Below are 24,602 nucleotides of genomic sequence, written 5' to 3' on the forward strand. Positions count from 1 at the left end.
CAGCAATAAGCTGTGCACCAGCTCTGCATAATAGACCTCTTTATTGTGGTAGATTTAGAAGGAAACTAACAATTACCTTGTCAGCTCTTGTCTCCAGGTGGCACAATAAAACACTTGGATCTTGTAGCTTTACTATTCAGGGATATTTATTTATAACCCCTTTCACAAAAGAATTAATATTTATTTCTATCCTCACATATAAATATATTTTCAGCCTGTCTAACTTGCCCTGTGGAATGAGTTTTATTGCAGTTTTGAAACTAGCTTATAGTTGAGCTATATATATATATTCCTATGAGTTACATAGAAGCAATCTGCATTTTCAGAATTACAAGTCCTGCTACAGAGAATGATGGGAAATAGAGAAATAAAAATGCTGGGTTTGGGAGTGGGGCAGTGAGCAGCAGTGGCCTATTAATTCCCTACTATACAACCCCCTGTGCAAGCACAGCAGCAACTTTGTGCCCAGTATTCCCATTTCTAGAGGACTATCTGTAGTGTCCAGCTTTTATCACAGGTGAAGGAGGGCAGTGAAGTTGTGTCAAAGTGTGGATTTAGGTAAGATGGAACAAAGCATTCCAGGAGAGTAGGAGACCCCCTTAAAATGTGTTCTGCATTTTATAGCTTATGCCGGGTAGGACAATCACTGACTCAGAGGTTGCCCACCTTTGGGAGCCAATGGGCACATCTGGAATGTTGAGAAAGTATTGTGGGCACAGAAATGGGCAAGGCCTAACAAAATAGCTTCAGGGTATGTTTGTTCAATAGCACAAAATGGCTGCCACATATGAAAGAGCAGAAAGAGAGACAGGAACACAAAATGGCACAGTTATGCCCCTCATCAGTCATGTCACTGGAAAGAAAGGGACCTATATCAGCCACCACCCTGTTCGTTCACAAGAGAAGTGATAAAGACTTTAGGACCAGGTTCAGACAATTTAAAGAAACACCTTCATCCGTATGAGCCTGCCCCAAAACCTTCCTTCTGCAGTCCTGCTTTGGGCCCATCAGAAATGGGGTAGGTAGATAGCTGAGACACAGCCTTTTCAGGTGTGGTGTCCCAAGATCTGGAAGTGACTCTCAGGCTTCCCTTCCTGGCTACATCAGTGCTCACTTTCAGTGGTGCAGCAAATGCCGTTTTATTTTAGGGAGTTTTTTGGAGCCCCCACCCCACAAAAGTCCTCCCTTCTGTTGTGAGGTTGTCATACTACATCCCATTTTTGTAATGGGATTTTCAAAACTGCAAGTGCCAACATTTGGATTTACTGATGTGCCCCTCTAGCCATCATATTTTACAGTGTATGATCAGTTGTGGCAAAAAACCCTTGACTCCCTTCCCAGGTAGCTAAAGTTGTAGAGTTCAAGTTTCAGTCTGCAGTGGGCTTTCTATAACCTTGGAACCTTGGCATTTTCTTTAAATCAGATGAGGAGGAAATTGCAGCACTATTTATCACATGTGGAAAGGAAAACATTTGGAGAGATTCCTGAGATGCGATGTAATGCTTCTTGCCAGCGTTCTTCTCCACATCCTGAGCAGCATGCCTGTAGAGCTCAGCACGGGAGTAGCTGGAGCTGAAAGCAATAATATGCTAGGTGCCGCGTGCATACCTCTTCCATGATGCCACAGTGCTCATCTTTTTATATAACCTACCAATTTCTTGATTGTTTCCCCCCCCCCCTTCTTCAGTGAACTGGCTTGGCCACAGTGCGCCTATAAGCATTAACCACTGCATATCCAGCTGGCTTTGTGGGCCTCACACATTTATTGTTGTTGCGTTAGCTATAAATGCAGGGTGAGCTATAGGACCCAGGCTGTTAAATTCTGGGCAAAGACTGATTCAGTTCAGAGTTGTTATGTTTTCTTGTTGCTGTGTGGGAAACGGCAAGCTCTTTTGTTGGTCCATAAAGAGCATTACTCCAATCAATGAGAGAATCAAGCACAAAATCATGAATAAGCAAGGAGAAAACAGTTCCCAGAAACTTGACCACAACTCTAAAAAGCCCAGAGAAATTAACTGTGTCTCATCTGAGCTAGGAAGGAAGCATCCAATGTGGCCAAGCAATGGAGGAGCCAAGAGGCCTCTCAGATTATAGTTACCAGACATCCCCGTTTCCCGGGGACAGGCTCCGGATTTACAAATCTGTCCCCGGACAAAATCTGTCCCCGGAATGTCCCTGGATTTCATTTAATGTCCCCAGATTTATATTTTAAGTGTTGTAGATTTATTAGTAGGGAATGAATGTTGCGTGATTGGTTCAACTGCACAAGACACATCATATGGGGACTTCTGGCAAGGCAAAATGGCGGATGCCACAGCAGCGAGCAGCTCCTAAAGCCAGCCAGAACCAACTGTGCTACCAGGCTGGCTCCGGGCTGCTGAGACTGCTGCCGCCGTCGTCACTGCCAAGGGAGCACCGGGGACGCCCGCTGCGTCAACTGGGGGAACTGCTGCCCCCCATGACCCAAATCGAGCCAGGAGTGAGAGCACCCAGCTGACTGCCCAGCGGCGCTCCGGGGCCAATGCAGGGAGAAGGAGGAGAGGAGGAGAAGGAAGAGAGAGAAAGAGGAAGGAGAAAAAAGAGGAGAGCCCTGACCTTGCTGTGCCACTGAGGAGGAGAGGTAGGAGAGCACCAGGAGGGCAAGGACACGTGGTCGAGCCCAGGCCCGGCCTGAGCCTACTCCATGGCAGCTAGCACGCCAAGAGAGCCCAGAGGAAGGCCACGCAACAGAGGAGACCACAAAAGAGAAGATATTACTTCTTTTTTAAAAAAACAACAACACTTTTTTTCTCTTTAAAAAAAAAAAAAGTGTCCCCGGATTCTTTGAAAAAATATGGTAACCTTATCTCAGATGGCACCCTGATCTGTTATTTCTCACAGTGGGATGGGAGGCCCAAGGAAGTAGCTACGTTTGCTATTTGTTTGCACTTCGGTGGAGCATAAGAAGGGTCCTGCTGGATCAGGCCAGTGGCCCATCTAGCCCAAAATCCCTTTCTCACTGTGACCAACCAGAGGCCTTGTGGGAAACTAGCAAGCAGGACCGTAATATTCTCCTCCTGCAATATTCAGAAGCTTACTGCATCCAGTTGTGGAGTCAAGAACAACCGTGTCTGAGTTGCCATACTAACTTGAGTAACTAACTAACCATGCTCCAGTTAGTTAGTTAGTTCAGGGATGAGGAAACTGAAGCGCTTTCCATGTTGCTGGAGTCCAATTCCCCATCATCCTTGACCATTGGCTACACAGAGGCTCATGAGAGTTGAGGTCCCAACGAAATCTGGGAGGCCACAGCTCCTCCACATCCTTGAGCTAGCCATGTAAGTTGTTCAATGGGACTAATTTTGAGGAGAAGGAGAGGCAGTTTCTTTGTGTTCAAAGCCACCTCAACCTAATTCAGTGTTTCCCAACCTTTTTTGGGCAAAGGCACACTTGTTTGATGAAAAAAATCTCGAGGCACACCACCATTACAGCCCCGTGACGTCAGCGCACAGCGTCACGCCGGGAGGGACGCACGAAAGTGTAAGTTTCATTTTTTCCCCTCCCCCTTGCCGGGGAACCTCCAAGCTTTGGGGGTGGGGGGGGGAGGCAGCAAAGCGAGGCAGGAAGGAGAGCGCGGCTTGGCTGAGTGAGCTTTGGCAGGGGCAGGGAATGAGAGCCGCGAGGCGGGCGCTGCGGATGGAGGCGCTGCCCGCCGAGCTCGCAGGCAGCCAGGCAGTCAGACGGCGAGAGCCCTGCGCTGGGCGGCCTCTCCTCGCCGCCGCCGCCCCGCCTCTCGCCGCCCGACTCGCCCGCCTCCCTCCAGGCAACATCTCGCGGCACACTAGTGTGCCGCAGAACAGTGGTTGGGAAACACTGACCTAATTGTCACTGCTAGAAAATCAGCCTGCTAGGAAAAGCAGGATTCCATAACCAGAGGAATTATAGCTGCATCGTATTGTATGACGACCATCTTCAAATATCACATGGAAGATAGAGCAAGCTTGTTTTCTCTTGCTCTGGAGCGCACAACCCAAATCAATGGATGCAAGTTACAAAAAAGGAGATTCCAGCTAAATGTCAGGAAGAATTTTCTAAGAGCTCTCTGATGGTGGAACAGGCTCCCATGAGAGGTGGCGGACTCTCCTTCATTGGAAGTTTTTAAGCAGAGTTTTGATAGCCGTCTGTCATAGATGCTTTAGTTGAGATCCCTGCATGCAAAGGGTTGGACTAGATGACCCACAGGGTCCCTTCCAACTCTACAAATCTATGATTGCTGCTCCTACTAGGGAGGGGCATATTTGCCCATTTTGGTTTATTTTTTATTTATTGAATTTATATACCGCCCTATATCCAGCGGTCTCAGGGCAGTTTCTTTCAGTTTCTCATTTTTCTCAATCCTAAATTCAGTTTTCCATATTTCCACAGCAATTTCTGTGTTGTTGTTGTTTAAAAAAACAACCTTCGTGCAAATATGGCTACATTTCTCTGAATTAACGCATATTGGTAAGCAGTTTTGACTAATGTACGTATTTTTGCAAACAATGGTTTTCTGTATGTTATTTTCACAAATACACACTTTTTGTGCACATTTTTGTCTACTATATGCATTTCTGTACATGTTGGTTGGTTGAGGAACTGCATCACAAAATTCAGAGAAGTGCAGATTTCAAAGGCTATCCAGTACGTGGTGGAGCTGCAGCACTCACCAGACCTCCCTCTGCCTACATTACTGCTGCATACTGGGACAGAGAGGGGGAATGGTGCGAATGTGCCAAGAGGAATGAATGCCAGTTTGGCTCCACTGTCATGTTTGCAGTGTGCTGACCTCACCACTGCCTTTCCCTCCTCCTTTTCTGTACCAGCATGTAGCAGTGATGCTGCTGAAAGGAGGTCAGGTGAGCGGCAATATCCCACCAAGCCATCGGCTAATGGGGACAGCTCTTCCTTGGTTTGTGTGTTGATACAAAAACTATGAATAAGGTAGCTTCTCTGGCAAAGAGGGTTCAGAGATAGGTATGTCCTCTGGGACCTTTCCTGTCCCCACACTGCTGTCAAACTCATTGTGTGCATTCCTGCACTTCACCTGTTAGGGAAAAAAAGGGCAAGGTAGCTTTGCTCGCCACTCCAACTCTGTACTGTTCTATTATTTTTGCACCGTGTTATTTTCCCTTGCAGAGCAAATGAATCATGCAAACTAGCCACAAATTCCCCAAAGATAAAAATACCTTGAAGTATTTCAGTGTGAAAAGGGGAGGTATTAACAGCAGGTTAGTAATTATCCTAGCAGGTCAAATGATGCAGAAAATCTCACACGCTCAAATATCCTTAGGAGACACAGCTAGTCTCAGAGCTGTTTAAGACTGTCTTTCCCCCACACCTCTCCCCCCAATCCTCTAACTCAGGTTTGATTACTCTAGTCTGCCATGCCAAGGTTATTGAATGATTTGTAATTTCAGTTGCTTACATGTCTTATATTTCTTATACAGAGCAGGCTACAATTTAGGCTTAGTTTATCCTTAAAATAACTCCATGATAAGCTGAAAGGTGAGATGAATTGCCTAAAGCTACCCAGTAAGCTTCATGGATGAGCAGAGGTTTGAAAGTTACTTGAAAGTCAAAGTCTGGTGAAAAATAATCTTGCAGAAATCAGTGTTGAGACCATATGTTAGGTTCATGAATAAGCATGTATAAAATGTTACTGAAAACTTTTCAGGATCAGATACACAGTTTGCTAGCTTATCAAGTATGCAACAAATCTGGAAAACAAATCATGAGGCCAATAATTTTTTTAGAGGATAGTCATCCAATTCAATGCTCTAGAATTTGTGGTTCAATTTACCATTCAGTTCCCACCTGCAGGCATGTATGCCTCGTTTGGAGCAGGCCACTGCTACCTGACTGTGCCTTGAAAAGGATGAGAGCTGAGTAAAGCTGAGAGATCGGTACCAACTTGAGCTGCCATCTGAAGGCTCACACCCCAAGATGCCAGACCTGCCCCATTTTTCTGGTTCTTGGGAAGGGTTTCTTAGCTTGCTAATAGTTTAAAGTTGGCTGCCAAAGGACAGTAGCATCTAACATGGGGTACAACAATATTTTTAGGCCCATGGACACAACCTAAATTTGTGAGCAAGTGCTATGGGCATCACACTTTCCATTTACTTCTCTCCCCTCTCCCCCATCCCACAGATCAGCCCTCGCCACAGAGAGAGACACACAGAGAACCCACACATAAACATTTTCTTTTCCAGGAGTTCTGGGATCCAGTAGAATTAATCCGAGGCTTGAAAATGACATTGTAGTAGTTTGGAGTTACTCATGTGTAAACTGTCCCCTTTTGGAGCTTGGCTGCCTGGGTTAAACCGTCCTGACTGCACAGCCCATCTCAGTGTGGCTGCCTCAGTCGCTCGCAGAGTCTGTCTGTGGGCGTTTCTTAAACCATTGCCAGCATAAGAGTTGTTTGACTCCCAATCGTCTCCACCTCTCATTGCGCGGGAGTCTCCTGCGCAAGGAGGGCGTGGGTAGTGGAGGACCAGGGCTCTCCTCACTGACTTCCAAGGAAGAATCCCGGAGCCCTTCCACCTCTTCTCCCATTTGCTCTCCTGGATCCTTGGTGTTACGCTGATTTCCTTCCCCCTCCATCAAGCTGCGTCTCCCCCTAGTGCTTGTACCTTCCCCTGCAGAATCGGAGAGCCCCTCCTTCGCCTGTTGCTCTGATGTCAGTTTCCTGACAGACATAGAGCTGAAATAAGTGGGAAAGAGTGTCACTTTTCCAGCTTCCTTCCTCAGGTCTATGTACTTTTCAAGGGAGAAAAGGGCAAGCACCCTCACTACTTACAGATCCTCCAAAAGCGTCCCTATTTTCATCGGAGAAATGTTGGAGGGTATGCACTTATGGCCTAGGGACTTAAAGACCCAGTGAGCACCAGGGAAAGACCTCAAGAGTGCTCTTGCACTCATGGGCACCACATTAATGACATTTGGCAGTTAGAGGGTAACAGAGTAGCATAACCTGGTTTTGGAAGTAACAATGAGTTTTGAAACAGTGCTGCCTCTATTTTGAGTTGATTGTTAGTTACCTGAACCTTTTGTCATGGTGGGAGACAGCAATTAAGGAAAATAAATAGAGCTAGCTTTTCCTTTGCTAGTTTACCTTCATTTCCTGCAAATCCAAATGCACAGCCCATTGAGAAGATCTTCTGAATAGGTCCCACTTAAATTAATGGGTGCAGCACAAAGACACTCCTAGATTTTCATTTCTGTCAGTGGGGGATATAGATAAGCTCCTGCTGAATTGTTCCTGCTATGGATAGCCATGCTCTGTAATTTTCCTGTGTTCCACATTAGAATATAGAGATTAGGTGCCACTCACACCCAGTGAGAGGACACAGTGACATTTTAGATTGTCTTGACGTCACTAGAAAGAATGATCCATACAGTTTGGTCACTTTGCTTTGCTTCATATTGATTTGTGAGCAACCACGCATGAGAAGAAACTAGTAAACAAGAGAGCTTTATTTATTCAAGTCTGTCCCACTAATTTTTGTTAAATAATGGTGATTTCAGGCAATATTTAAAAAGGGTTGGTTTAAGATGCATTTGTGGAGGGTGATTACAAGTCTCTCGCATTTTGACCAGGTATTCTTTTCTACATTATTTGCAACACATTGTAGGATTGAAAAACGCACTAGTGAAAAACCCACCCATGTACCAAAAGGCATAACTATGGATATTGTTAAATCAGGCACCTGCCATGTAAGCAGGGCTACAGTCCCCTATATTGTGCTTAGGATAGCTGCCTTCATGCACCTACAATTTCCCCTGGTCTTTCAGCCCTAGTCCTCTTCCTTTGCTGTCCATTCAGCAGTGGCGCTGGGTTTTCCTCATGTTTTCACCCATAATTACTTCACTCTTGATTCTCTCTCACTCTCTCTTTGATATTATTATGGTTATTATTATTGCTTGTAATTTGTTTGGAAGAAACAAATTATGAAAACTGATTTGCACATAATGCTATGCCGACACGGTAGTTTGTTCTTTCCCACCATGGGAAAGGGGAGAAGCAGAGCAGACATGATTTGAGCAGCATGCACATGCTGTCCATTTGTAGTAAACCATGGTTTGCTTCCGTTCTGTGCATACAAGGCCATTATCTCATTACATCCAATATATGGAAAGCTACATGGTGAATTTATTTGTCTTTCATTGGCTGGCTCCTTTGCTAAGTGAGGCACCATTGGCCCTCTTCATGTAAAGCATTATTGTGCCACTATAAAAGCATCCTGGGAGCTGTATTTTGCTAAGGGTGCTGAAAATTGCTTAGCAGACCCCAATTCCCCTCACAGAGCTGCAATTCCTGCAGTGGCTTAATCAATCCCTCTCCCTAAGGAATGATGACTGTTCAAAGTGGTATGATACTGCTTTAAATGTGTAGTGCAGATGAGGCCTGAGTCTACAATAGGAATGGGAGACTCTCCAGATGATATTGCAATTAGCTCTCATTCACTCCAACCAGGAGGCCTGGTGGTCAGGGAATTGTAGCCCAACAACGTATGGAGAAACCATCCATCGTGGACTGAGTTTGGGAACTGTTGCCTGGCAACTGGCATCAAAGGGAAGTCTGCTTCCATCATGGCTGAGGAGGATCCAACAGCTCACCCCACTCCTTGGCCTCAGAGGAGTCTTTTGTGAGAGATGCTGTCTGGTATGCTGTCACAAAGAACAAAGACAAGAGCCTGAATAATCCTGGTTCCGTATAGACATCCTGTGTGATTTTTATTTTTTTTGGTTGTCATTCCTTTCCCAGAATTGAGTAGGGTTTTGTTTTGAGGACCTTGCGTAAGCTACTTTGAGAAGCTCTCGGAGCTATAAAGCAGGAAAGAAATACTCCAGATAAATGAATAAAGTACTGAATGATACCTTTGTGACCATTCTTGAGTGTGTATGCAGCAAACTGGAATACAATTGTTTGACATGAGGAAAGGGCTGTGGAGAGCAAGAGATACGGGAACCGTGGCTTTCCTCTCGGTGCTCAGTTGGCACCATTGAATGCAGGCTGGACTGCACCCAGCTTTATCCAAATGTGTAGGCAGGTGCACAAAAAATGTAAGCAGTGAACCAGCTCCTTTCTAAGTATAAGTAGATGCCCAAGCAAAAAAGCATATTGTCACACACATATCATTCAGAATGAAGGCAATGAGACTTGGAGTGATGCACGTGACAACAACACACTTTCTTTTGTTATCTGCTGCTTCACATTTGCTTAGAGATGGTCTCGTATCCCCACTTGGCTTCTGTGCCTCTCCCTGCAGTGTAAACCATGAGTAGCTCTGAAAGGCAGGATGAGGCGTGCCAGTGTGTATACCTTTAAACATTGCTATGCGACTCTGGAAGCAGCTATTTTAAGACAACACTTCCTTTTATATTTAGAGCGCTCTGCAGTATAAATTGTTTAGCACTTCCCTCCTCTCAGATGGAGGGTATTGTAGCTTGCAGCGCTTAACACGCTGTGCTGCAGTTGAAAACTGACGTTAAGGGGAACAATCTATTCAGAAATCAAAGTACAATTCCTTGTTGCATGTGCTTTTCCTTCCCTGGGGAGTGGGGCGCGGCAGGGTGGGTGGGTGCGATGGCTTTCAGCTGGCTTATTGTCTTTATTTTTTTGGTTCTTTGTTGTCAGTTGCCTATGCATCCTGCAACTGAGCGGCGAGGTAGTAAGGCTCCAGCCAACTCTCTGCAACACAGCCAGAGAGGCAGGCAACAAAAATAGACTTGCTGCGCGTGGGAGAAGCAGAAGCCACATTATGAGCAGAAGCTTCCACGGTATTATTTTAGACCCAGCACGGACCTGTTCCCCTTTTGCTCTCTTGTCAAAAGATGACACATGGTCCGCTCAAAAGGAGCGAGGGCATCAAAAATACAATCGAAACGCAGGTCTCTCTCCATCACACGTAAACACGCAGGGAGGCACAGTAACCTAAACACATAATACAGACAGAGACAGGTTTGGCATTAGGACAAGGTAATCGCTTTGGAGGGGATCGCGCTGGAGACCTGCAGCTTTTCTGCTTTTTTTAAAGACAGGGACTGGCCAGCTGGGTGAGCTGAGGTATTTTTAAATGCATTCATGCAGGCTCCAATCATCTGGCCATGCTTGACCTATTTTTGGCTCAGGCCAGCCATTGTTCTATTTCTGTTGCCTGTGGGCCAGGCTGTTGTTGATCCGTATGCAAATGAGCTCTCACAAGCTCCGGCCAACTTTGCACAGAGAGAGAGAGGCAGGCAGGCAGGCAGGCAGGCAATCAAAGAGGAGGAGGAGGAAGAGGACCCAGAGACAGAATCACTTGCCAGGGTTGGGAGTAATTGAAACTTAAACCCCTAGGGAGTCAAGTCCCTAGAAACTGTGCTTGCTTGTTTTTGTTTTTAAGTGGTTTTATTTCTCTCACTCGACTCCCAAGAATAACCTGAGGGAGAAATATATCCCTCCTCCACCTGCTCTTGGCTTCCAGAGCACAGCTAACACAACTAGAGAGGTGCAAAATAATCAACAGTTTTATTTTCTTTTTAAAAAATAATAATAATACCTGTGAATCATTGTGCCTTAAGCTTCTGCAGCAGAGTAAATGGTTTTTAAACTGGATTGCTGTCATAGTTGATGCTTACAAAAACCCTGTGTATAGAAATATTTCATTTATACGTATACATATGCACATGTTGGTAATTTAGTGCCATTTAGTATTGTTTTTGGTTCGGGTTTTTTAAACCCCACTCATCCTGGGGAGGAGGAAGCAGGAGCAGAAGGGGTCGCTTCCAACGCCTCTGAACGGTTGATGATGAATCTTTCATGTAGCAGAAGTGCAGTCTGATTGGAATATGCTGCAGACAATTTACGAGAGTGAATCGTGTTTTTCCTCAGATGGAGTTTCGGGATGTGACCAGCTCTTGGCTCAGCAAAGAATGCACAGCATGATCAGCTCAGGTAAGAAGCTCTTTGCTGACTCAGCTTCTCGATCTGATAGATAGTTGCATATGTGTGTGTGACAGTGTGTGTCTCCATATATAATATATGTATGCATGTGTTATATACCCACATACACAGAACCTGTCAAGAATTTGAGTTCTACGTCTGCATCTTTCGTTTATATCCAGCTCCTTGTTCAGCTAAGAGCTCTGCCACAGTATTACTTCCGAGATATTCCTCTGTTGCTGTTTCGTGGCTTGTGTTTTCTTGCCCCTCTGGGAATGCTAGTTTCTAAGCAAAAGAAAGTAATTTTCTTTTCTTTTGCATTTTCCTGGCTTGCTTACAGTGGGCTTGAGGGGTGGTTGTATTATGAAGCATTTTTGTTTGGAAGTAAGCCTGCACTCCTAACCACAGTAAGATAGCCATCTGAACCAGTGAGGCTTAGGGTTGTGGTAGCTGTTTGCAATCCTAAAAATTGATTTCCTGTACAGGCTCAGACCTCTATTGCAGTTGCTAGGACTACTCAGGTTTTCTCAGCATTTTTTTTTTTGGGGGGGGGGAGTGGAATTTACCAGTGGACAACAGCTAAGAATTGGAAGATGTAACTCATCCTATCTGGTGCAAATAGGCTTAAAGCTGTCTTCTGTAATATTATCTCTGAAATCACAGACACTGAAAGATTTCTGCTAGCATGCTTTTCTGATTCCCTAGTGGTGCCTTGTAAGCTTAGTTCTAAAGTGCATCTGTTTGTACCAGATTTGTAGTTCCTTTCCATGGTTTGAAACACATTTGGGAACATTGAAGTGAAAGTTAGATGTGATGACTCGCTGAAAGTATCTAGTGAACAGGTGTTTTAAAGATGCAGTTACCAAATTGTTGAAACTACCCGCCTCTCCAGGTTTAGAAGCTCTCCTGCCTTCTGTAACCACCTGTTTGCAATGCATGGTATGTAAAAATCACAGAAGCTGATGAGGCCATAGGAAAAGTATTATTGTTTTTGGACACACATTTTAATAAATTGAGAAATACATAAATGCTCCCGAATACAAGACACAGTACTTGCTTGGCACTGTGTGGTGCTACAGTGGTAGTGGTACAGTACTGATTCTTAAATGAAGTTTTTCGTTTTCATGCCATAACTCCTTTCATTCATTTTAAATCGTGCAAGGCTTGCTCATCTGAAATGTCTGATCAGTTGCATAATCTTATTCAAGCCTTCAAGTGGCTGCAACCCTAATTAATGGAGAGGAAACAAATGTTTGGTTGACAGCCTGCCCATTACAATGTCCATACTCCCAGGGCACCTGTTGATCTCTATGGGATTTTATGATATAGGATATGTGATAATCTGTTGCCCTTCCTGTTTTATAAGTAAAACTAAGCATAGCATTGGAATCTCATGGGTATGCTCAGCTGGGCAGTTTGAACAAGAACTGTAGGAAGCATGCTGTAGTGAGAACCCTGAAAAGCCTACACTTTTATTTCCTAATTACTCCCACCTTGTTTTTTGTAGGTTCAAATTATGGTTTGTGCCATGTGCATTTTTAAAGTACCCTTTTCTGTACCTTTAACTAATGCATAGCAGGTAGAAACCAGTAGCTGAAGCTTTATCCATCACTGCATTCCCATGCTAGGGAATGGTTATACCTGTTGATTTCTGCCTGTTGGGCTTCTGTTAAAGCACCAGGACCTTTCCCCATGTGAAGGTGAGCACAATGCAGTGCATGCCCTCCACTAGCCCCACAATTGTCGCTGTGTATGATGTAGATTTAAAAGCGCACCTGGATTGTTGAGGGTGCAGGTTTGCTGGGTGCACAGCTGCCCATCCTCTCTTCAAAGGTTGTGGTGAGAATTGTTGTGCAGATAGTAATTCATAGCAAAAAGAGGGGAGTGCCTGGCGTTGGTCAGTGGCAGAGTGTCTGCTTTGCATGCAGGAAGTGCCAGGTTCAATCCCTGACATCTCTGGGTAGGGGTGGGGAAGACTCCTGCCTGGAACCAGGAAAAGCTGCTGCCTCTCCGTGTAAACAGTACTGAGCTTGATGTGCCAGTGCGCTGACAGTATAGGGAGCAATGTTTCTATATTTAATTGGGGATGGAGCGAGTTGGCATTTCGAAAACTAAATTGGGTACACGGGCATTTTGGGACCCTGCAGGACTTATGGACTTGTTGGTGTGTCTTGGTTTATCATAGGCTAAGAAAGTTCTCCCTTAGGGATGAGCAAAGTTTCAACATTAAGACTGCACTCCTATACCCACAGGGGCGCCAGCTCCTTGGGGCCCCAATCTTTTGGGGGTGGGGGGTGCCCCTGTACAGAGGCAGAGCGTAGAGTCGAGCACAGAGTGGCTATAGTGCAGGGGTCTGCAACCTGTGGCTCCGGAGCCGCACGTGGCTCTTTTACACCTTTGCCGCGGCTCCGGGGCGGATACTAGCGAGGGGAGGAGGCGCATTGTGCGCCCCGACACTCCCCACTGTGGCGGGCGCTGTACTGGCTGTGATGTTGCATGGGGGCGGTGCGTGCATTAGTCACGCACCGTCCCAATGTCACCTTCCCGCCCGCTGTCAGATCAGAGGGCAGCGGCGCACATGCTTTAAATGTCACAATGGTTTTGTGGCTCCCAGGTGTTTTTTTTCCTTCAGAAATGGGTCCAAGTGGCTCTTTTTGTCTTAAAGGTTGCAGACCCCTGCTATAGTGGAAGGAGTGTGGAAGCAGCCTCCCACTGGTGGCAGTGCCAGGAGGAGGCGGAGGAGGAGTAGAAGCCATTGAAGCTGTGCAGCTGCTCAGTTTGGCTCTGCCTCTGGCTTCTCCCAACATTGTGGATGGCACACACCCCTCTCCCATTGCCCTCACAAGCTGGCGCCTCTGTATACCCACTTACCTAAGAGCAAGTCCCACTGAACACTGTGGAACTTGCTCCTGAGCAGACATGATTAGGATTACATTGTTGGGTTCCTATACCAAACAGATGTATGGAAAAGGGACTTTGGGCAGGTGTAGCTTTTCAAACTTCTGGAGGCCTGTGACACGAGAATCATCATCTGCCAAAATCATCTCTTCTGTACAACAGATAAAGTTACATGATCCCTAAATGTTTGACCAGTGCTCTTCTACGTATTGTCATCTGTTGGAACGGCTTGACGGGATAATAAAGTTTCTAGGTCTTTATAGCCAGCCCTTCTCTCCCTCTTGCAATAAATCTTTTAAGGGTGTGTCCATTGTGGGGTTAGAATCATAGAATCGTCAGATTGTAGAGTTGGAAGGGACCCTGACAATCACCTAGTCCAGCCACCTGCAATGCAGAAAGATTTTACCCAGCGTGGGGCTCAGACCCACAACCCTGAGATTAAGAGTCTCATGCTCTACTGACTGAGCTATCGTCAAGGTCTTTGTGTCCACTCAAACAGTGCTTTTTTAAAGTGTACATATGTCACTTGGAGGGGAAAGGAGAGTTAGGAAGGGCCATAGCTCTGTGGTAGAACAACTGGTTCAATCCCTGGCATCTCCAGTTAGAGCTAGACTAAAACCCCTGAAGAGCTACTGCCAGTCCGTGTTGACACTAGATAGACCTGAAGGGGAAACACGTCAACAGACCAGGAGGGCCTAAGAAAGAGAGGTCCTGATGGGCAAGCAGTGGTGGAGCTGGCACAGCAGGGATTTCAGGAAGGTAGATCTGGTGAAGCAAAGGGGACCAAACAGCAAGGAGGCACTAAGGAAGCAGTGGTGTGAAAACAACAAGGCCACCAGCTAGAAGAGCATGAACCTAGAGTAGGTCCCAGGGTATTCTTACTATTGGCTGCTGCTATCAATTCTGCTTACACAGCTGATCAAGAACCTTCAGCCCTCATCTGGGGGAGGTCGGGGCAGGAGAAAGCATGTAGAGAAGGTTGCCTGGCAACTGACAAAATGCTTGCCTGCTGTTTCTGGGTAACCGCATGCTTTCTGCTTTCCCTGTCTGTCCTGGAAGAGACCCAGGCAGACATGGCGCGCTGAGGGCTCCAGTCTGCTCAGTGTAGAGCTCATGGATTGGGTATGTGCATCCCATCTGGTCACAAGGAATTTCAAGGGACTTGGCATATTGCCTGTGCTTTTTTGACCACAGGTGCCAGCCGTTAGATCCCGCTTAAAAAAATGTTGTGAGCAATCTAATGGATTTTTTCATGTAACACAGACTTAAAATTCCACATGCTCCTTTATGTTCACGATGTACAGTTTGGATACCTGGAAGAGAAAGCATTGGAGTGAATCCTTTTTCCCTGACCCTGATTGTGTGAGTCTCTGGATAACAATATCAGGACCCCACAGCAGTTCCTCTCACTTTATCTCCATGGTGACTTCCTGCCTGCCAGGCTGTTTTAAAACTTAAGTCCTCCGAACCAGGCCAGTGAAAAGTTGGCAGCTTTGAGAGTGAATCCATCAACCATCAAATTTACTTGGTTCATCTTGTTTACCTTATGCGATGATTATACGCGCATTTGGTTCAAAACTAAGTTCTGTTGAAATTGGTGAGCCTTGCTTCTGTATGGATGTGTGTTCAAAAAAATGAGCTGGTTTTCTCTTTCACGTGAATGGCTGCGCACTGCACTCTTTGGTGGACGATATAATTGCTTACATTGCTCTGTAGCTTGTCATGTACTAAGGATGTGGGAAGGGACCACAGCACAGTGGTGGTGCATATGATTTGCAGGTAAAAAGCCCCAGGTTCCATCTCTGCCCTCTCTAGGTATGGCTGGGGATACCCCTGAAACCCTGGAGAGCTGCTATTCAGTGTAGACAGTCCTGAGCTAGATGGACTAGTGTTCCGATTGCATAAGCAAGGTTCTCTCCTGTGCATTAATTGTGGTGGATAAACAGTTCCTTTAGCCAGAAACACAACATGGCATATTTACACCACCTACCATCAGCCACGAAAAACAATTAGGAATTTGCACAAATGAAGCGCATACTAAATAGGTTCTGTTTCAGTCACAAAGCCTTAAATAAATTGTACAAGCATTCCTCAGCTCAGATGACTCAATCTTAAAAAATAAAACGGAATGGGTTGGCACTGGATACACATTCACAAACTAAACTGTCACAGGAGTTTCTGAGGCTACGAGGCTCGTGAAATATTGCTGTCATTTGAAGCAGCAGTTCTAGAATTCCCTTAATTACTGCTTCCTCCATTTGCCTCCCTCTCTGTCTGCAGCGCCTATTATGAATGGGATGAACCGGAGAGGCAGCAATCAGAAATCAGGTTATGAATAAGGCATTCTAGAAGGGTGCTAAATAAAGGCACCTGCATGTTACTGTGTGATAATAATGACGCGATTATTATTATTTGGTTTTTTAAAAAATCAGGTGGTAAAGTTCTTCAGTAAAAAGAAAACAAAAGCTAGAGAGTAACAGTTTCCAACACCCACTAGCTCAAAGATCAGAAAATGAATTTCCACCATGATAGAGAGAGATACTAGTTTCTTTTTTAAATGTTTATTTCAAAAAGCTGCTGTGATGCACCCAGTTCTCCCTTAGCTCTCTCTGTCACTCACATGAACGTGTGGGATCTAAGTATAGATAGCTAGGCTCAGGATTGTTGCATCAGTGTATAACTTAATGTAAGTTAGCAAGACCAAACATCAGAGAAAAGGGTGTGGTGGCTTGCAGCACTGTAGGAAGATGAAGTTGGTGTCCATGGCTGATATTTGTTTATTTCCCGCATTGATACCCCAGTGATCCTCCAAGGAGCTCAAGGTGAAACACGTGGTTATCCTTTCCTCATGTTATCATCACAACAACCCTGTGAGGTGGGCTATTCTGAGACATTATTCAAACAAATCGCAAAAGGGTTGGAGGGTGACCAGAGTATGTGCAGATGGTTGGGTCACCAAATCAGTAGTGCACCTAGGTAATTTTAGATGCTAAACTTATGGCCTTCTTCACTTACTTCAGTTGTAAAGCACCCAATTAACATTTATCTCCCCCACGCACACTGCCATTCCATGCTTTACAGTCATTCTTACCTTCCTGATATGTCAGAACAAAATCATTTGGCTAACCCGAATTAAAAGAGGCAGAAAGGAAAGTCTCTGAGCATATGCAGTTTTGCATTTTGATCTCAGTCATAGCACCACTTATGGAGTATAAGAGTAAAATGTTGTTTTTCTTCCTTACTGCTAAGCACATCTACCTGGGAAGAAGCCCTATTTTGTTGTAGAAAATGATGATAGATTTTTAAAAGCAAAAAATGATAACATATATGTAGCCATATATTTGCCTGGCTGGCCACTGCCCCCTGATGATAAAGCATTTAGAAAATTAATAGATAGAGGATGCTGTGGCAATCAGTGTCAGCTCATAGGGTGAGGCTGGTGACTGGCATGCTGACACCAGGTTTGTTTGCCATTGCCCCTGTTTTCTGATGGTCTTGAGGAGCAGTGGTGAGGGGTCTGGAGTGGAGACCTGAGGGCCAGCCCTAGCTGTGCTACTTGACCAGACTGATTTAGCAATCCAACCGCAGGGCACCACACTGCAAATGGCTCAAGTGGAGGAGCCAAGCTATTAAAAATATGTCCTCCTCTGCAATTGTCTTCACTCCATTTGACCAAACAGAAGGCACTTTTTGAATTTGCCCAGGCTCATGAGAAACCCATCCACCTGGTTTTCAGATGCACAGTTTTGTGCTTCTTAGTGAGGTACAGTATTTTTCTTGCCACTATTCTGCTGTGACAATTATTGCCTGGTATTGCTGCACATAGACATCCAGAGATGCTGTTTCGCTTCTGCTGTTTGCAAGTTAAGTACTTATTTGTCCTCTTCCTCACATTTCATTGTGCCAATTTATTATTTCAGTCTCTTTTTCAACAGGTTGGTAAACTGCTGAGCGCATATCCTTTATTCAGCTTTATTCCTTGGGTCTCAAAACTGCACATACGTTGCACATCAGGGCTGGTTCCAGAGGTTGGCAAAGACCAGCAAGGGCCCCATTGGCCTAATAGTGCTACCCTTTTCACTTTGCACAGAATATCTAAGAAGGTCAAATAGTTCTCAGATTGCATGTATTTTTCTCTTCCAGGTTAGGGCCCCCCAGTGAGGATGCCATAACCAAGAGCCATTAAAACCCTATAGGATGCACTTCTAAACATGGTGCATTATGCAAGGCCGCACACACAGACCACTTGTGAGACAATCTGGAGTTGTTGTTTTTCAACCCAAGCCATTCGGAGAAAGTCCCAAATGCACATGCTCCCATCATAGATATTTCCAGGCATGTGCCATTGAAACTATCCCCATTCAACCTAAGCAGCAGTATTTATGAATGAGCATCATGTGTCCTCTCTTTTCTCAGTTACAAAAATGGTAGAAAATGTTGCTGATACAAAACACTGGGGCGTGGTAGATCCCTTAATAATGTTCCGAACTGAATACAACCTCTTTTATTGTTAGCGCTATCAGCAGGAAAACTCATATTGGAAAAAAAGGAAAATTTCAAGAAAAGTTTGGTTTAACATTTTATTCTCCCCTCCCCCCCCCCCGGGCCAATATTCCCAAACAAGATGTGATCATTTGTTCACGGCTATAGCTTGCTAGACATATATCACAAGGCCTCTCATTAGAGAGAGTCATCTGTCTATTAATGGAACCAGGAAAAAAAGGGTGGTGGAAGATGTGTTAAGGCATAGGGCTGATAGCAGATAACTACTTTCTCCCATAGTGGTTGCCTAGGAATATGCTTGGTTTTGTGACTCATATTTTCGAATTTTATGTTGCGGAGCTGAGCTTTTTGTTTGTTTGTTTCTATTCTTTCTGTTATCTGGGATGCAGCCTAGGATAAACTGACTTGATGGCAACTTGATATGGCAAGTCCTAGAGGAGAGTTCATGCAGAGTTCTTCCCTTGTAACCACTTTGCTCTGCAGCAACTCACCTTGCTCAGTCTACCTGGGACCGTGTGGCCATCGGCTTGATGGATTGACCAGCCCCTTTCCAGTTCATTTTCTGTTCATTCGTTCAAAGTTTTTATTTATTTAGCTATAGCACAGTATGTAAAATTAAATAAATACAAGAATTGGAAATGACTACACAAGCTAAATAGCGTGCCATCTGTGTGTGGATAAGGACTGGGCTAACCTTCCACAGCATGGAAGATGGCTATACCTAAGCCTGGCTAAGTGTATATTCCTGGCCAGGACTCATGCAGAGGCATAGTGAGCAACTCTCCTTCCCCTGACCCTGACCCTCCCACACCCAACACCCCCAGCAAGAAAAAGCCTGAATGAAACAGAAAAGAAGAAACCTTTGCAAAATGATGTGTTTTGATTGCCATAGCATATGTGCTTCCTGTAGACTGTTGCATAGATCACAGGCTGGAGAACCTATGACCCTCCAGATGTGGCCTGTATCCCTTCAGCCCAGCAAGCACGACCCATGGGCATGGGTGATGGGAAGTTTGGTCCAGCAACATTCCCATCCCTGCTACAGGTGATTGGATTTTAGCTGAAGGCCAAAGCACATTCTGGAGCTATGATGAGCCATAAGGGGACAGGGAGAATATCACCCCCCCAAAAAAACCCCCCTGGTTCTGAGTGTTTTTTCCTTCAAAGGCTAATAGCAATTCCCTGCTCCTCCAAACCTTGGTGATATTTAAGTGATGGAACTGGTGTGGAGGGAAATCTGCAGCCCTTGCTTTTCAAAGAAGAAAATTACATTGGGAATTCCAAACATGGAACTTCGTTAAAATCTGTAGTTAGACCCCAAGAAGCCTGTATTCCTCACATATGTACACTTTAAGCAGGATGCTACCCCTCAGCATATTACGCAGCAGTGCTGTGCACTTCAGTTCACAGGCATAAGTGGGGCTGAGGGGCCTATAGCAGAGCACAGGAATGCTGTTTTGCTTCCCTTGCCTGTGAAATGGGAATACAGTGGTACCTTGGTACTCAAACGCCTTGCTTCTCAAACGCCTTGGTTCTCAAATGCCGAAAACCTGGAAGTAAGTGTTCCGGTTTTCAAATGTTTTTCAGAAGCCGAACATCCGATGTGGTTGTCGGCTATTGTTTCCAGGGTGCCTGCACCAATCAGAAGCTGCACCTTTGTTTTCAGACATTTCGGAAGTCAAACGGACTTCCAGAACAGATTTGGCGCTTCTGTTTTTGCTATTTATTTTGCGTTTTTGTTTTTTGAGGCTTTTTCAGTTAATTTGTGTTTGTGACTGTGTGGAACCCAGTTCAGCTACTGATTTCTTGTGTGACTGCAGAAATGGATAAACAGTGACTATCATCAGTGCAGGTAAGAAAAAAATAATAATTTTAGTTTTTATCATCTACAATACTGTCTTATTTATTTTATAGTACAGTACATTGGTTATTGCTTTCATTTTATGGCTCAATAGTCTCGTTAGATAGTAAAATTCATGTTAAATTGCTGTTTTAGGGGTTGTTTTTAAAAGTCTGGAACGGATGAATCCGCTTTGCATTACTTGCTATGGGAAAGCTTGCCTTGGTTTTGGAACGCTTTGGTTTTGGAACAGACCTCTGGAACAGATTAAGTTTGAGAACCAAGGTACCACTGCAGTAAAAACAGTAGCCTATCTCACAGGAATGATGTGTGGAAAAGCAAAGTACGACAGTGCTATTCCTAAGCATTACTCCTATCCTTTGAACATAATCTGTAATCCATTAGTCCTTCCTTTTCTTCTGTTTTGTATCACGTTAAGGGGGGAATGAGGGAAATCACTTGCTTATTATAAATGGGTATTGAGTAGCTGTGCATGTCATGGATACAATGCACACACATTGATATTTATTACTGTACAAATACCATTGAAGCGGTATACCAAATTATAGAAAGTGTTAGTTATGCAGTTACATTGCATGTTCTTCAACTGCTTGGCTGATCCCTAATAATAAAACACCTCAGTTAAACTGGTCAGGGATAGTTGCATTTATTATCTGGATTTTTTCTCCATGTCTTTACATGCTCACATTGTTTTCTTTAAAGGAAAACAGAGAGAGGGAGGGAAGGGAAGGAGGGAGAGACGCCCTGATGAAATAAGTTGACAGGAATTATTCTATACTGGATGCTGATCTACAGCGTAGTCCTCTAGAACAGCCCGACTCCTCTGGGTCAGTTATTCTTAGCTTCGTTTATTTATATCTATGGCATTACAGGTCTAAGATTAGTTGGTTAGGCGTTATCATACCATCTGAGTTACCTCCTAATATAACTCTACACCGGAATGATTATTTATAGAGGGAGCATTCTGTCATTTTTGAGTTATTTCTAGTAGTTTAAATAGAGAAGAGTAACAGTCAAGAAAAACCACAGATTCCTTCCTGCTGCCAGAGCAGCGCAAAGATAACTGCTTCTTGAAGGGACAGCGATATTGTTCCAAAACGTGTGTTGGTTGCAGATGTGACAACCCTTTTATCCCCACTGCTTTAGAGTAAAATGAGACGCCCGAGGGTATAGCTCACTCCTGCTTGGGCAGAGGAAGAAGACCAATTTGAAATGTCCTGTCAGAAAAAACACAATATCCTGGCTGATGATGACAATGTGTAAGGACTTGTAAGCATGTCTCTCTCATATATATATATATATATATATATATATATATATATATATATATATATATAGTCCTATGAAGCTTCTAAAAGTATAAGTATATTTCATAGTATAAGAAACACATATGTTAAAGCGGTTGCCTGTATCTATCTATATATCTATCGATTTATCTATCTGCATAATTTCTTTTTTATCTACATACCACCTGACTGCAGAAAAACCCCTCAGAGATTTACAAAAAAGGTAAAATAATAAAATGATCACTTAAAAAATTATATTCATAATTTAAAACATACAGCAGGGTACGACTGCAATAAAATAGATAAAATAGACTAAAACAAATCGAAACCCCTGCAAACTTTCTAAACATCCAGGTAAAGGTAAAGGTAAATGGACCCCTGACCATTAGATCCAGTTGTGGCTGACTCTGGGGTTGCGGCGCTCACCTCACTTTATCGGCCGAGGGAGCTTCTGGGTCATGTAGCCAGCATGACTAAGCCGCTTCTGGTGAACCAGAGCAGCGCCATTTACCTACTGGAGTGGTACCTATTTATCTACTTTCACTTTGACGTGCTTTCGAACTGTTAGGTTGGCAGGAGCAGGGACTGAGCAACGAGAGCTCACCCCGTAGCGGGGATTCGAACTGCCGACCTTCTGATCATCAAGTCCTAGGCTCTGTGGTTTAACCCACAGCGCCACCCGCGTCCCTTTAAACATCCAGGCAGGCTCATCTAAATAAGAATGTCTTCAGCAGGCACTGAAAGGAATACAGTGAAGGCTCCTGCCTGATATCAATAGGCAGGGAGTTCCAAAGTGTCTCATTAAACTATTGAGTTCTTACAGATGTGGCATTATGGATATTATGTGGTATGCATAAGAGCGCCCATTCCGCTGATTGAGGCAGTCGAGTGGGCACATACTGGGTAAGGCAGTCTCACGGGTAAACTGGTTCCAGCTTTATATGCTGGGATGCACTTAAATTTTTATCACCCACCCTTTTTCAACACTGATAGCACGGCAGGCTACAGAACATAAAATAAAATAAAAACAAGCAACCACACCACAAAATAAACAACAATGTGTACTGAAATATACCAGCTGTTCAACTCCCATTTGGGTAGAGGAAGAAGACCAAATTGAAATATGCTGTCAGAAAGAACACATTATCCTGGCTAACGGTGATGACTAGGGATATGTCCATTGCCTATTTTTAGGGGACACCTTGGTTGACTTCTGCATCCAGCCTAAGCAATGTCACATACACACAGCTCCCTCCCCTCCCAATTCCTAGCATAGACCCTTCTAGTGGAAATTCACTAACCCCAAGAGCAAAAAAATAGCATTTCACGTAGTCTTCGGTTTTACAATTTTTATTTTTTTACTGGGTTTTTTTTTGTTGTTGTCCCGTTTTCTATAGATTTCTTTTTTATGTGCTCTGTCTAGAAATGCAGATAAATAAGCGATATTCAGCTACCTTAAACTAACAAATAAATAAAAACAACTTGCTGCCTTATAAGGGGCAGTGTCATTAGGTGTGCATTGTAATCAGGGCTTTTTTCCAGCTGGAACTCGGTTCCGGCCCCTCTCAGGTAGGTGCCATTGCCATTCTAAGACAACAAGGGAGGTGTTCACAGTGAGTTCTGGCACCTCTTTTTCTAGAAAAATAGCACTGACTGTAATTGGATTTATTTGCTTATTTCAAATGTTTATAAAGTGGCCATTAGACCCAAAATAGATTAGCCAACCAAGCAATGGTGTGGGGGGTAAAAATACAGTGCTCAATACTGCCAAGAGTAGAAACTAAAAAGATAATGAATGTTGGCTTTAATATGTATATTAAGGTGTTAAAAGGCCTGAGTGAACAAAAAGGTCTTCGCTTAACACCAAAATATGTTACTGTAGGCGCCTGGTAGGCCTTTTTGGGGAAAGTCTTCTGGGACAAGGGGGAACACCTTTTCCCTTGTGTTTGACTTTACGTCATAGATGTCATTCCCAGTAGAAACTAAGTACATAATCACTACTTTTTTTTCTGGGGGGACGCAAAGGTAAGCATACCCCTAAACATTTTGTGAATCTAAGTTTGGCGTCATTGAGGGGCAGTATTTCAATATAAGTAGGAAAATGAGAGTACCCCTAAACATTTTTTTTAGAAAAAAAGCACTGTACGTAATATTGTATTCATCCCATTGCTTCAACATCTTTCTTACCCACAGTCTATTGGTGACATTATTTAGGAATGGATCAGTAAACATTTTAAAATAAAATAAAGCCCCTCTCAAAATACATATTTTGATGCACAAAATGTTGGGTGGGAGAGAGAGAGTTTGAGCTGTATTTTAACTTACGTAGCAGTGGCCAGTGCGATGGGTTAGAGCTGCCTCCTCATCACTGTTACCACTGCAGTTTACCTGGTTGGGAGTGGGTGAGAGGGAAGGAGAGGGAGGACATAATATGGCACAATGTGATGGATTGGTTCCAGCAGTACACCTGTGCAGCCCCAACCTCATCTTTGCCATGCCCCACCCCAGCCCTTATCCCATTCATGGTAACCAGCAGCAACTCCAGTGTCAGGAGGGCAGCTGTGCCCCACCACACTGGCCGCTACCGCACTTACATACTCCTTCAGTACCTAAATGGTATTTTAAAATTGCCACAAATATAAAATAATAACTGTGTGACGTATTATGTCTCACCACAGAGGTAAGGTGGTGATGATTTACATTCCAACTTGGACCCATCACAACCAATGCTGTTTCTGTTCTGCTGCAGTTCGGTTTCTGCCAAATACTACATAATTCATCTGGCTGCCCACTATTTAACATAAGATGCGTAACTATTTGCATATCTTACATTCATTTCATTGTACAGGAAACATCAAAACTATGCAAAAAAGAGTCATTAAATACTTATATGTTTTGCAGACTTAAAAGCAATGTTGTGAATCAATGCTGATTATATTTCCTTGGCTGATTTATTTTTCTGACCACAGACAAACACGTACACTGCAGCAACTTCTGCTTACTTTTCAATTTCCATCAGAATTCTTCAGCATCCATGTCTCACCCATTCTGAAAAACTCTGAAAAGTTCCCAATGGTCACATCATCCAAGTGAAATTTGATTTTCCTTTCCA

At 44.1% G+C, this 24,602-nt stretch overlaps 1 protein-coding gene across 5 annotated transcripts in view; it reads left to right on the forward strand.

The window, feature by feature from the left end:
• The window catches only part of HDAC9 (histone deacetylase 9), a 428,850-nt gene that overhangs the window by 147,624 nt on the left and 256,624 nt on the right, over positions 1 to 24,602 (forward strand). For 4 of the 5 annotated variants that reach the window (XM_083467863.1, XM_083467859.1, XM_083467860.1 and 1 more), the window contains one exon: positions 10,892 to 10,954. In XM_083467863.1, coding sequence (XP_083323989.1) covers positions 10,892 to 10,954 — 63 coding nt within the window. Of the gene's footprint in view, positions 1 to 10,345; positions 10,509 to 10,891; positions 10,955 to 24,602 lie in introns of those variants that run through there. The other variant, XM_083467861.1, reaches the window with a different exon arrangement.

This window comes from Podarcis liolepis (assembly GCF_965112155.1).
Source record: "Podarcis liolepis genome assembly, chromosome: 12".
NCBI lineage: Eukaryota > Metazoa > Chordata > Lepidosauria > Squamata > Lacertidae > Podarcis > Podarcis liolepis.